Source organism: Tursiops truncatus, chromosome 9 (genome assembly GCF_011762595.2).
Source record: "Tursiops truncatus isolate mTurTru1 chromosome 9, mTurTru1.mat.Y, whole genome shotgun sequence".
Taxonomy (NCBI): domain Eukaryota; kingdom Metazoa; phylum Chordata; class Mammalia; order Artiodactyla; family Delphinidae; genus Tursiops; species Tursiops truncatus.
The window spans coordinates 89585439-89599282 of record NC_047042.1 but is presented as its reverse complement, the minus strand read 5'-3'; the positions used below and the strand labels follow the sequence as shown (position 1 = coordinate 89599282).

Genomic DNA, 13844 nt, shown 5'->3' with positions numbered 1-13844 from the left:
TAGGATAAGAAAGGTAGGATATAGAATAAGGGAAATAAATTTGTCCTCAGTCAACCAGGGAATACTACTGCTAGGAATTAGGAAGCACATTGAATCCAACTAGGTAGGGGCAAAGAGAAAAGTAGTTTTGTTTGCTGGATCTATGCGCTACTCATGGAAAGGTTAAAACATGGATGGTTTTGAAATATATTGAATCTGGTACTAAGGACATTCAACTTTTTGGTTCCACAGAGAACAAAACTCTAATGCTCACTAACCACATATGGTTATTTAAACTATAAGTTAATCAAACAAGATAAAAACTCAGTTCCTCATTCACACCGGCCACATTTCAAGTACTCGATATGACATGTGGCTAGTGGCTCCTGCATTGGGCATGCAGAAAGGTCTGTTGGACATTGCTGCTCTAGAGACTTCTGAGGCCCAGATAAGGCAGAGAGATCATCCTGCTGCTTGTTATATAAACACACACGCAAACAAGTACACATGCCATGATAAGCCATAGGGTTATGACTGCTCAATATGCCGTGTCCATTGCTTGAGATGGATCGCAGCAGTAGGTGTCATTTGGGGGCTTTTGATGGCTTCTCTACTGTTTTCCCTCATTTTCCTATTTGATGCTAAGTTATACTTTTGTCTAATTCACAGAGAACATCAGAGAATATGCAGTGAACTTTAGCAGCACTATCATTAAAATCAGTTGCCACAGATAGGTTGTATTTCTTATTTTCAATTCTGAAATACTATACATATATACACACACATATATATGTATATATACACACACACATACATACACACATAAACACACACATACATGTTCTGTTCATAAATGTTGTTCATACATATATGTACACACACCTATACCCCTATATATATATATACACACACATACATATATGCACATATGTATGTATAAAATGATTAGTAGTAAAATGGGCATTCATGTACCTCCCACCCAGATTAAGAAACAGAACAAGTATCTCCCCTTAGCCCTCTCCTACCAAGATAATCCCAGTATACAGATTTTTGTACTTGCCATTCTCTTCATAGGTATATATTTGTCATCAATATATGCATCCCTAATTCAGATAGAGTGGCTTTGAAACACCAAGTAGCAGTCCTAAACCTCCCTCTGCAAGGAAGCGATGATGCTTTCACTTTTCGTTGAAGGCTTTCGAGAGAGCTGAAAAGAGTCTCTGGATTACTGTCTGGCTTTGGCTTCCCTGAGAGTGCCTATGAGCCCATTCTATGAGAATTTAGTGGGCAAGGTCATGACTGCATTCTGGAAAGCATTTGGCAGGGTGTTAAGGTGGGTTCTAGCTATCAAGTGGAACTATGGTTAGAGGGGATGGACTTCTTTGAATTTTTCTGCCTCACCATGACCTAACTCTTTCTCTCAATAACAGGTTAAGGCAGAGCACATCTGGGGATGATTGTAAGAAACTGGTTCAGACTCACTTAGACATTCTATCCTTTGGTTGAAAAATAACTCTCCAATGTTGATGAGACTCAATGGTTGACAGCTCTCTACATCTCTGCCTATTGAGTCAGAGTGCCCCAATATATCTGTCACCCTAGACTCTTCTAGCCCAATCCCCTTAGAGGGTTTTTTTAAAATCTTTTCTTTGTTGGATTCCCCATTTGTTATATTCCCTGCATTCCTCATTCTTGTTGCAAACTCAACTTTTGTTGGTGCATGTTCTGCAGTAACTTTTTAGTAGAGGGTGTGTCCTTTATTTAACCCTTGGACTAATTTGATAGTTTGGATTATTTGTAAAAGTTTTATAATTCTGAACACATTGTTTCATTGGTTCTCTGACTGTACAGTTGCCTCTGAGAAGTTTAAAACAGTCTAATCCCTGATCCTTTCTTTGCCATCTAGATTTTCCTATTTGGAAACTTGTAGACTCTTCTCTTTGTTCCCAATATTCTTAAACTTCAAAATAAAATGTCTTTCTATTGTTCTTTTGTTATTGTACTTGTTGGGCCATTTCAAGTGGGAAACTGATGTTCTTCAGTTCTAAGAAATAGTCTTGATTTTTTGTTTGTTTCTGATAATTACTCCTCTCTCTATTTTTGTCTGGTTTTTAGAACTACTGTTATTGGAATGTTGGACCACTGGACCAGTCCTATTGTTCTTACCTTTTCCCTCCTATTTTCTGCCTCTTTTTATTTTTGCTCTTCTTTTGTGGAGATTTCCTCAACTTCATCTTCTAACCTTTCTATTAAACTCTATTATATCAAATTTCACGAACTTGTTTGTTCTCTGAATGATGCTCCTTTTCCTTTTTCTTCTTCATGTTCTTCATCTTTTAATACAATCATGTTTATATTTCATGGATGGAATGTTTTCTCTTAACTCTGAGGATTCCCCAGAGAAGAGTCTTCAGATCTCTTTCTAAGAAGGTAGGGTTCTGGCTGCCAGCTTTTGGAGAGTCTAGTGAGAGAAGAAAGTTGGGGATCTCTGCATTCTGTAGATGATCAGTTAATCCCCATTTTCTGTGAAGTAACTCCACCTACCAAGAGTGGGTGGTGGAATCTAGTGATTTAATATCCAGTGCTTCTTATTTTAGCTGCAACTGATGTTGCCAGTTTGCACATCTTCCGAGGGTTTTGAAGTGTAAATTAGTTCTTATCTATCCCCACCCATAGTCTAGGATTAGACTCTATAGGGGCTCTGAGTCAGTTACCAATTTTCCATATGCTTTATTCATTACCATTTTCTCCTCACTGTTTCTCCTCTTTTTTTTGTTGGTTTATGTCTTTTTAAAATTCATGTGCTGTAATTTAGTAGCATTTCTGGTGCAGGAGAAGTAAGTGTGTGTTAAATCTGCCTTCTTAATCTAGAAACCAGCTTGTTCTTGATTGCTTAGTTAGAACTTGTAAACTCCATTTGACCCCTGCAATGAAAGTTCCATTATGTACTATAGGTTGAGTAGCGACTGATGCTTATTGGAGTCAAATAAAATCTCCAAGGCTAAAATCAGATGAATCATCAAGATCAGGAATAGTAATGCTAATGCTTGGGTGATAAGTAGTCTCCCTGCTCCCAATTAAGATGAAGGAAACTTCAGTGAGGTTTGGCAGTTGGTTGTCAGCAGTGTAAAAGGAAGGTGGTAATTTTCCACAAGTTTCTGGTTTCTCTTCACCATGTAAAGTCTCAAATGGAAGTGTCAGATTACAATATTTTTGTACTACAGTTATCTTTACCCTCAAGGAAAGAGTAGATGCTAGCTGTAAGTAAACCGGATATAACTTATGGAACTACTACCAGCTAATCCTTGTAGTATGATAAATTGAAAGATAGATGATTGGATGTACCATTTTCTAGCTCAAGATGCTCAAAAGTTAGTAAAGGGAGTGAGGGAAAGATAGCATTGATGATCTGGTTATTCATTTTTAAATATAGTATTGTATTTAATCTTCACAAAATCCTAGACGATACCTATTCTAAATACTATAGCCTTCAATCCAAGGATCAAAGGAATTGAGGAAGTTGCAAGACCAAACAGCAAGCATGAGTCATTTGTAAGACCAAAGCAGCACTGGGATTTGAATCCAAGAGAGAATGACTGTAAATTCTTTCTGTACCTTCATAGGATAAATTTGACAACAGTCGTCAGTAATCATGCTATGAAACTGTGGTATAGGATGCCATTTTTTTTTTTTTTTTTTACCCCAACTGAATAGCTAATATCAATCAAATACACCGTTTCTCTTCATCAGCTTCTTGAGGAATAAGCAAAGTTGCTGACTTTATACCCTTAGTGGAAATGAATGACACATCTTTGAAAACTTTTTCCTAGACATTCATTATTTTAGGTCTGGAATATCCAATCTCTAATTGTAGTTTAAAATATCTGCTACCAAGTATATTGGATTTATGGCCAGACTAACTTCAAGCATTGATAGTCAGAGGGGTTGACCAGATTCCTGCATTTCTATATAATGTGTCTCCTCATTTAAGTAAATAGGTAAATATTAATGAAATTTTATTTCTCTACATTTGCACATTTGAAATTAAGAGAAAGATTCTAACATGGATTCTCATGATAATTATAGCTGTATTCTATTTCCACAACCTTTGATTTACTTTCTAGGCTAAAATTCTAGGTTTTCCTCATCATTCCTCAAGTATTAGAAATCCTTATTCTTCTCTTACTTAAGTAGGTCACCTTATTTGGACCTATTTAATAGTCTAGCTGAGGATGATTACTTTAGTCACTACTATTAGGGATCTCTTTATTGAATTTCCCTTTCATTCCTTTCAAAGATGCATGATTACCATACTGAAGACTTCTTGGATATTTCTGTATATATTCAAAAAAGGAGAAAAATTATTTTTCCAGATTATTATTCCCCCAAACATGTGATACTTACATGGTTCCTCACCCTTTTACTTGCTGTTCTCTTGCTTAGCTTCTGGAAGAATAGGCAAAGGCAAGCGCCAACCCAATGCACACTCTCTGCTCCTGCTCCAAACCCTTCTTCTTTGTCTATCCTGGAAAGTAGACTTAGCTCTTAAAGACACACTTTCTCTTTCTCACTTGAACAGGCCCTAAGCCTGTCTTCCTCCTCCCCCTTCCCCACCTTTTTTTTTTTAAAAAAAACAAACTTTTATTGAATACCTACCAGACATTGGGGTTGTAAAAGGAAATAAGTCTTATTCCGGTGAGAGAGACCATACTGATTCATAGGCTTATGTAGTTCTGCAAGATGATGGATGCCTTCCAGCTTATGTTTGAAGCACTTTGGGAACCTAAAGGTACGAGCTAGTGGTATTGATCTCCCTAGTGGAACCAGTCTAGGAGGTAATGTTGAGAAGCAAACTCTGTATCTTTTTCTCTAGACAACTCTTGCTTCTCTAAGAGACCAGTGGGGCTCCATATCCTTCAGAGAGCCTCAAATCTACCCTCCAGGCAAGACTATTTCCTCTCTCCTATAGCTTTCAAGTGACTAAGTTCATACATTTACCATAGCCTATGTTCCATTTATTATTTTTTATATGTGTGTCTTTTCTACAACTTGGTGAGTTCCTCAGGATTTTCCCATGCATTTAAATCTGTTTTATTCTCTCTATAATTCATTTTTAAAGCCCTAGCACTTTGCATTTTCAGATCTATTTATTGATGATGAAGCTTTAAAAATTCAATGAGTGAAAGATTTTTAAAAATCTTTAGTGGACACAACTGTCCTGTCATCTCCTTGTTAATCTCTAGTTGGTTGCTTCAAGATTTTGAAATATTTTTTAAATCATGGGTTTAATAGTATAACTGAATTTTTAAAATCAGAAATGTACACATACATTTTTTGTTTGAAGTTTTGGGAAGGAGACTATTTTCAGTTTTTCAGGAATCTTGTGGTTATATCTGAAGCAGGAGTTTCTATCCACTAAAGCCATTGTATGACATTTACCACCACCTGAAAAAGGTATTTAAGGCATGTAACAGCTTCTCCTCATTGTTTTCTGAAGCCCTGCTGCTACCACATTTACACTGACCGTCTTTAAAATCACTTGGATTTTTAAGCTATGAACCTTCTAGAAGCTTTTTTTTTTAATGTTTCTTGCCTATTTCATTCTGGCATTGGCCACCAGGTAACAACAGTGCCTTGAGTAGCTTGAGTCTCTTAAATAGGGAACTGTTGCAAAGTGACATAAAGATTAAGCCCCATGCATTTAAGAGGGAAAGGGGTAAGTGTCCAGCATCATGATTTTTTAATTCCTCTCTGGTACTTTGGCTCTTGCAAATACAGGCATAAATTAGCAGCTGGCTGTGAACAGCCTCTGGCCCTGTCAGTCTACTGTTTCCATGACATTGTACCTCTTATCAGGGCCACTAAGACAAAATGAAATGAAGGCTGGCCACGTGGCAAGGGGCAACATGGATCATGCAGGGAAAGAATATGAAAACTGCATAAGTAAAGAGACTGAGCTCGTAGAAGAGGTGCCGGGAGATAGTGAAATATCCAAAAAACCAATTATATTTATGAGAGGTCTTTTTTAACCATAAAAAATGCATTTATACCAAAATAGAAAAATCAAATATGTTATTTTAGATTTTTCTCTTTCCTTCACCCTTAGCCATCCCTCTGGGTATTCTAGTTGTGCGTGGAGACTGTGATTTGGAGACTTGCCGTATGTACATAGATCGCCTGCAGGAGGTGAGTTTCTTTAGCCAATAATTTATTCTGCTCAGTTTTCCATTTTTGTCAGTAATTACCAGCCATCTATATTTACTTCTAAGATGATGCATTTGGGGAGGAAATGGAAATATGGTGGCCTTGTCTTTCTTGTCTCTTAAGCATACACCGCATCTTCTCCCTCCCCATCCCCACTGCTGTTTTTCCTCCTCGGGTGGTTGGAGTGGGAAAGGTCGATTAGGTTAAGTACAGCACCACGTTGCTCCAGTGTGATCCATAGCTATAGCCTGGAGCTCCTTGTCTTGCCAGACAGCTCACCTGTGTTTTTTGAACTATACAGAATTTCAAAGGGCACTGATAAATAATAAGGGAAAACAGATTTGGCGTTACTTAATGTTTTGCATCTAGTACAGACTTCTGTCAGAGACAGCTAGATTTGTTTTTAAGTGTAACTTCTACAGGAAAGAAAAACCTATATTTCAAAAGAATTTGTGTCAGAACACAAAGGAATAATCTATTATTTTTTTTCTCAATCTGGTCTTACCATAGAGAAAGAGAAAGGAGGAGGTCTCATATGTGACATTCCCATGAACTTGAACTGCACCAGCAAAGCCAGGAGAACCCAGATCCATCACTGCAGTGGTCATGGGTTGTTTTTGCAAAATTTCAAGGGAGAGTATTCAGTGTCTTGTTCTACAAATGGCGAAAAGCATAAGCAGCCGCTTCTTTGTCTTTGTTTCTTGGTGAAAGATGCACATTAGAGTCACTTTTCTGGGATGTGGTCTAGACATTTATAGTTTTAAAGCTCTTGCGTGATTTTGATAAATACCCCAAGATGAGCAGCTCCCTTCCAGACAACACATTATACATAAGTAAATACCACAAATAAAGAAGATATATAGTGTTTAAAATCCCTTCAAATTGTAGCTACTTAGCTTTGAACATTAGAGTCTGTTTCTCTTGGTGGAAATAAACTCAGGTAGGAGGCATAAAGGAATGTAAAAATTACCAGTTTTTCTCTTCAGCATTGTGAAGGATAGAGATGGAACTGGGAATGTAGAATATTTTGAGATAGTTGCCAAACTGTGAATACTAATAAGGGTGAGAGAAGAAAAGTCAACAAAGTTTATACTTGTGGCTTCACTTGGCTATTTTTACCAAAGATAAATTTAACGTGTAAAAATTTGTGAACTTTTTAACATGTGACTCAGGTCCAAATCAATCCTAGAACATATAGTAACTCATATTTTCAAAATAATGTTGGTCTTTTATTGTGGAACTTCCCTCAAAAAAAAACCCAGCAATAAAAAAAGTGACTCATAATTGATACCAAGCTTTTTTTTTTAAACACTTGGGTAACTTAAGGTTCCACAGTAGCAAAATATATGACTGATGAATTGACTTTGTTGAAAATTAACTTACTGTTATGCTTATCACACCAATATTCAACAACTAAAAGTAGGATTCTTAAAAAAAAAAATAAAAAAAAGGAAAGAGCAAGCACAAATAAAGAGGAAAAGTTTTAAACTTGGGCTCAGAGAGTAAGTTGATAAAGCCTGTGGGAAGCAGGTACCCAGGTAGCCAGGATTGCTGATGTCTGTAAATAGAATCACTATGCTCGTTAACAAGGAAGCCTGCAGGACATGACAGTGATGACAATTTAGTTATAAAACTTTATAAAGGGAGCCTGGCTCTCAGAATCTTCCAGTAAAGCCTCATTAATTTCAACCCTGTTAATTTGCACTTCGTGATAATGCAGAGCTGGACGGTGATTTTTTCTTTTCAGTCTATGAAATCCTGTGTTTGCCAAGCAACTTGTCAGTATAAACACAATTATCGTGACAGTATGTTTTTGGTCTTAGATAAATAAATTCTTCCTAAGTGCCTAAGGGGGCTTAAGTAGCTTACTGCACAAACCAAAAGTCCAGGTGCAAGTTAACTAGGATCCCCATTTATTACACCAAAATCGCCTGTCTTTTACTTTTGGTCTTCTCTATCCTTGAAATTATATCACTTACCTCTAAACGCTAGTTAGGATTTATAAGTTTCAATAGCTAAATGGCCTTTCTTCTCTTAGTCCAACTGGGTGTGCTTTTATTATTTTTGGCATTATCTTCTTTGTTTAACCTTGGGGGACTGGGGAGAGTAAGATGCTTTCCAGATGGGCTTAATAATATAAAATTGGGCGTTTAGTTGATGGAGTTGAGGCAGTTTGTTCAAACTAATCTTAAGGTGTATGGGTTTTTTCTTTTTTTTTTTTCCATTTTCTCATTAGGACCTGCAGTCAGTTTCTTCTGGCTCCCAGAGAGTTCATTACCAGGTAACATATAATTGACTCTCCTTGTTTCTTACATTCCATCCAAAAGAAGTCCATCTGTCAATTAATGTCTCATTTGGATTAGAGTCCACATCCTCCCCTAGGGATAGAGTTCACTCCAAGAACCAAGATGAAGTTGGCATTCTGATTATTTTGCATTTTCCTGCAAAATGGACAGTCCTAGTCTAGTGCAAACTTGGGCTGTGGCTGTTCTCCCAGATCATTTAGGAAAGATTATAAAATGAAGGGCTTTCAGTGCCAAATACTAGAAAACTCAACTCAAACTAGCTTGACAGGGAGTCTGTTGGTTCACATCAGCACAAAGTTCAGATGCAGGGTGGATTTTGTGTTCTGTTGGTTTTTCTGCTCTGTTCTCCGTTTTTTGTCACATTTCACCTCTGCACAAGATGTTTTCCAACATGTCCAACAGTCCAAGATGGCTGCCAGTAGCAACCGGGGCTGTGTGTTTCTCATTCACATCCAGGAAAGTAAATTCCCTGCTTCTGCAACCATGAAACCAACTTTCTAAAATGCAATCTGTTTGTCCCATCCTGATCTCTTGGACAGGATCCGATAAACCCAGCCTGCCTCTCTCTAATAACCCACATCCGGTTCCTGGGAGAACGCTCAGGGACCCTTTGCCCCAACACTCTTTGGGAGTGCAGTCTCTTCCCCACTTTCCCACCCTTACTGTGCGGTACGAGCCCCTCCAGCCATCCTCTTCCCATTAGATTTCCCAGGCGTGATTTAGATACCAATGCACAGCATCACCCCAAACTGGAAGGGGCGTATGCAAAGCTGTCTGAGTTGTCCCATAAAAGCCCTTCTCCCTGAGAAGCCCAGTACCCTTGCCGGCTAGGAGGGGTGTGTGGGAGTCACAGCATGCTAATGACACCCTCCAAATAAATCTTCTCCTAGACCCTCTATACCTCCCTCCACGTGGGGGAAGGACTTAAAATGTCTAAATCTGGCGGCACCTCACTTTGGGTTTTGGTGTCTATTACACTACGCCTGAAACCGCTAGTTAAGCATCCTTTTGCCAAAACAGCAAAAAACAACTATTAAAAAAAAAACCTCTGTGCCTTGTAGCCTCTAGGTGACTTTCTTCCCCTGCCAGTCGATAGCCTGTACCCTCAGTCAAAGCGGCCTGATTATCCTGAGGCTGGATGACAGAAATGGCCTGGTGTTCTTGTTTGTATGTTTATTGCTCAAAGTACCCCACTATTCCAGAGTCCTGTCTTCCATCTGGCTGCAATAGAAAGGATGAGAATTCACTTAGGGTGTGTTTGCAATGAGAAAATAAAGTCTACTTCTCGGACTGTTTTTTTTACCAACCATTAGAAGACAAATTTCTACTTTATTTTTTAGATAGAGCACAACATTTCTTGTATCCATTATTTGCATATTTACCTGGAGCCACTATCTAGGTGTCATTTTCTTTTTTAAAGTATAGTATTTTTAAAGTCGGAGCTGATTTCCACCCTTTAAGGATCGGCACTGGTAGCTATAAGATTTTAAGGGTCTTCTTTTCTAGAATTTTTAATTTTTACACATGGACATTTTAAACCTTTGCAGTTGAACCAAAGTATCTAAAACATTTATTCTGATTAGTTTTATGAAACTGATACATTTCTTTATTATCCCGGCTTATTCAATGTAGTCATTTTGGCTTAAGAGTTTTGATATAGGGATATTTTCTACCATGTTTTCTTTATGCCATGTTTGTACATATCCACAGATATCAGGGGATGGTTGAGACTCTAGAATATGATAAGGATATTGATCTTATTGATTATTTGTTAATAAAAACATGCAGAAGGATTAATGGTACTTACCTATATCAAAATCTTTCTGTTTTTTGTTTATTTGCAGTAAGGTCAAACCCTGGTGTCAAAACTGCTGCATTATAAATGTCACTTCAAAAGTGACATTTATCCTATGTGGTCAGTACACAAAAGGTTTGTGCACTGACCACATAGGATAACCAATGCAGCGATCAAAGATGAGTTTCAGGAGTGTTACTTCGCCCCACACCCCTCCTTGAAGAATTATAACAAGCAGGAGCCTTTTGGGTATTAAGAGAAGGTTGGAATAAGAGGTCTAGGGACACCCCAGAACTGCGCATTAAGCAGGAAGTTTAACTGAGGGAGACAGTGTTTGAATTAGCGTGGCCTGAGAGTAGGGAGAGGGTGGTGAGGAAATTTCCTAAGCAGAGCGACAGAGAGCTGGTTGAGGGAAGGAGTGAGGGGATATAAACTTTCCCATTTGGCTGGGATCTTGGGCAGACAGGACAAGGAATGAGTTGGAGGGATGGTGAATAAAGAGTTCTTTTTTGGCTATAGCAATCTTAATATGCCTATTAGATGCAAGAGGTTTTGGTGAGTAGAAAATTGGATGTATGACTTTCAAAGCTTATTGAAAAAATTCAGGCCTCGACATAGAAATCTGAGGGTCCTTAGCAAATGAATGGTATTTGGTTGAAACTATGGGGCTGGAGTTCACTCAGGGAGAGTTTGCATAAAGAAAAGGGCCCAGGGCTTCCCTGGTGGTGCAGTGGTTGAGAGTCCGCCTGCCGATGCTGGGGACGTGGGTTCGTGCCCCGGTCCAGGAAGATCCCACATGCCGCGGAGCGGCTGGGCCCGTGAGCCATGGCCGCTGAGCCTGCGTGTCCGGAGCCTGTTGCTCCGCAACAGGAGAGGCCACAATAGTGAGAGGCCCGCATACAGCAAAAAAAAAAAAAAAAGAAAGAAAAGGGCCCGTTGTCATATCTGTCTACTGAGTGGTGAAGAAGAGCACAAGTTTAAGAGAACAATCAGTCCAAAAGGGTCATGGAAACAGATGGGCAGCTGGAAATCCAGGAGAAGGTGGTATCATGAAAACCAAAATTGAAATGTGTTTCAAAAAGGGAAGAAGTAATGAAATGTGTCAGATGGTGTGGAGAAGCTGAGATGACATAGACTGATTTCTGTATTTTCCCGAGGGTACGTATAAAATACATGGGGGAGGTGTATTAGTTTTATGTAGAAAGTGACAAAACCAACTGGCAGGAAATTTAGCACTAGATCTTGTGTTTCCTAATGCAGAAACTGGTAATATCAGCATCTCTAGTCTGCGTCAGTGAGAGTTAGAGGGCGATTAGGAGAAAGACCTGTAAGAAACATGGACGGCAAAAAGCCTTCAATGCTTTTTAATGACCTTTCTTATGCATGCAATGGAGCTAAATATACTTGAGAATCAACTGTGATGGAATGAATAAACACCAGTAAGTTTAAAAACTTGAGAAATTCCAGTGGGCTCACTAATTTGCAGTTGGGATTTTAGCTGACGGTTTTCTAAGGCTAGAAGAAACTCAAGAGAAAATCAGCATTTGGAAAGGTGTACAAGTGCCCAAGACACCTTATTAGTGAGCCATATGGCATTTCCCAGCCATTTAAACATTTCTTTGCTTTGGATTCTTCCTTTCCCAAATTCATAGTGAATTGCCAACAAAGTACTAGGTCTCAAAAATGACACCTTGTATTAACCTAACAAGGCATAATAGGTTATACAAGAATATGCTGGATATTTATAGCCTGCTGAATACTCCTGCCTGCACCATCTCTGAGGTCGAAACGCTAAGGCCCCTCCATCCTAATGCATCTCCTGTAACCCGTAACTGATAAGTTATAACTTGACAAGCAAAATGCACTGTGCTTGCAGATTCGGGATACTCTTGAGCTTGGCAAATAAACTAGAATTCATAGGGAAATTGGACTCTGCATACCTATTTAATGAAGATGCTTCCTGAAGCCACCTACTATGAAATTATTCCTTCTCTGCTCCCTCCCTGGACTTCTTTATGTCCCTTCTTAACTCCAAGTCATAAAGTTACTAAGGAATAGAGGCAGATTCATTCTAGTGATTGTCAACTGGGGGAGATTTGCCCCTCATATGGGACACTGGGCAATTTGGACATTTTTGTTTGTCATGACTAGGGGACATGGTACTACTGGAATCTACTGAGTAGAGGTCAGGAATGCTGCTAAACATGTCACAATGCACAGGACAGTCCCCTACAACAGAGAGTTATCTAGCCCCCCAAATGTCAGTCGTGATGGGTTTAAGAAATCCTGAGTCATTCTGATGGCTCTCAGGGCATGACTGGGGACCAGGCAGATGAAAGTGCTAGAGGAAGAAAGAAAGTGGGAAGAAGAGCAGGAGGAATAAAGGAAGTAGAAAGACATATCTGTGGATATGGTGGAGCAATGGGACCAGGAACAGTTAGGGGTGTTGTAGACACTCAGGGTTTCCCCGTTTCTATGGGGTACAACGTAGTTGGCACACAGAATGAGCTAATACTTTGAGGTGTTAATAAATACAGTAGGACTCAATAATAGGTGAAATTGGATCTATTCAGGTGATTCCTCCGCTTTAAGAATTCATTTACTTAGGGCTTCCCTGGTGGCGCAGTGGTTGAGAGTCCGCCTGCCAATGCAGGGGACACGGGTTCGTGCCCCGGTCTGGGAAGATTCCACATGCCGCGGAGCGGCTGGGCCCGTGAGCCATGGCCGCTAAGCCTGCACATCTGGAGCCTGTGCTCCACAACGGGAGAGGCCACAACAGTGAGAGGCTCGGGTACCGCAAAAAAAAAAAAAAAAAAAAAAAAAAGTTCATTTACTTAGAATAGCACTAGAATGGTTGGAATGTTTCACAGTAGATATAACAGTTTCAAAAAGTTCTTTCTTCCTTTAGAGCCTTTACAGCTTTCACTTTCACAAGAAAACACTCCTGATCAGATCTGAGTCTACAGCCATTTGTTCATCCTTTCATCTCTTTTTTTTTCTTTCCTGCGTACGTGCTCTTCTCCTGGAGGATAGGTCCGTGTTATAGTCCATCAGAGCTCTGTCTAGTCCTAGGCAAGCAGCCTGTGCCCACAAATATTTGATTTATTCTCCTTCCCTTCATACTGGCTGCCCTTATTCATCTCTCTCTATTATCTGAAATCTCTTCCTCCTTAATTTGTTTTCTGGATTCTAGAAGAGTCTGAATGGATGGGTGGAAACAAGTTCAAGGGAGTCCCCCTGGGAATTACTCTATCTTGTCTTAGGGAAGGACAGGAGTTAGCTAGGAAATTTGGTGCATGTTGTTTTTTTTTGCGGGGGGGCTAGATCAAAACTGTCAGAAATGGCTCAAATGGAGAATTAAAGTAAGACTTGCCTGGAGCCAGGTCTGTTTGCTGTTACAAGTGAAGGCAAGACAGCACACACACACACACACACACACACACACACACACACACACACACACACACACACACACACACAGCTGCTATTGTTGTTAATGGAAGACTTTCTCATGTGGAATCTCTCTCATTTCCATCTTGTACCACACCATCACTGTTTCT

The 13844-nt window shown here is 39.4% G+C and overlaps 1 protein-coding gene across 1 annotated transcript in view; it reads left to right on the top strand.

Annotated features, from left to right (window-relative positions):
* The window catches only part of DGKI (diacylglycerol kinase iota), a 456496-nt gene that overhangs the window by 352077 nt on the left and 90575 nt on the right, over positions 1-13844 (top strand). Inside the window, exons 23-24 of the mRNA XM_073809968.1 lie at positions 6086-6165; positions 8420-8464. Coding sequence (XP_073666069.1) covers positions 6086-6165; positions 8420-8464 — 125 coding nt within the window. The remainder of the gene's footprint in view (positions 1-6085; positions 6166-8419; positions 8465-13844) is intronic.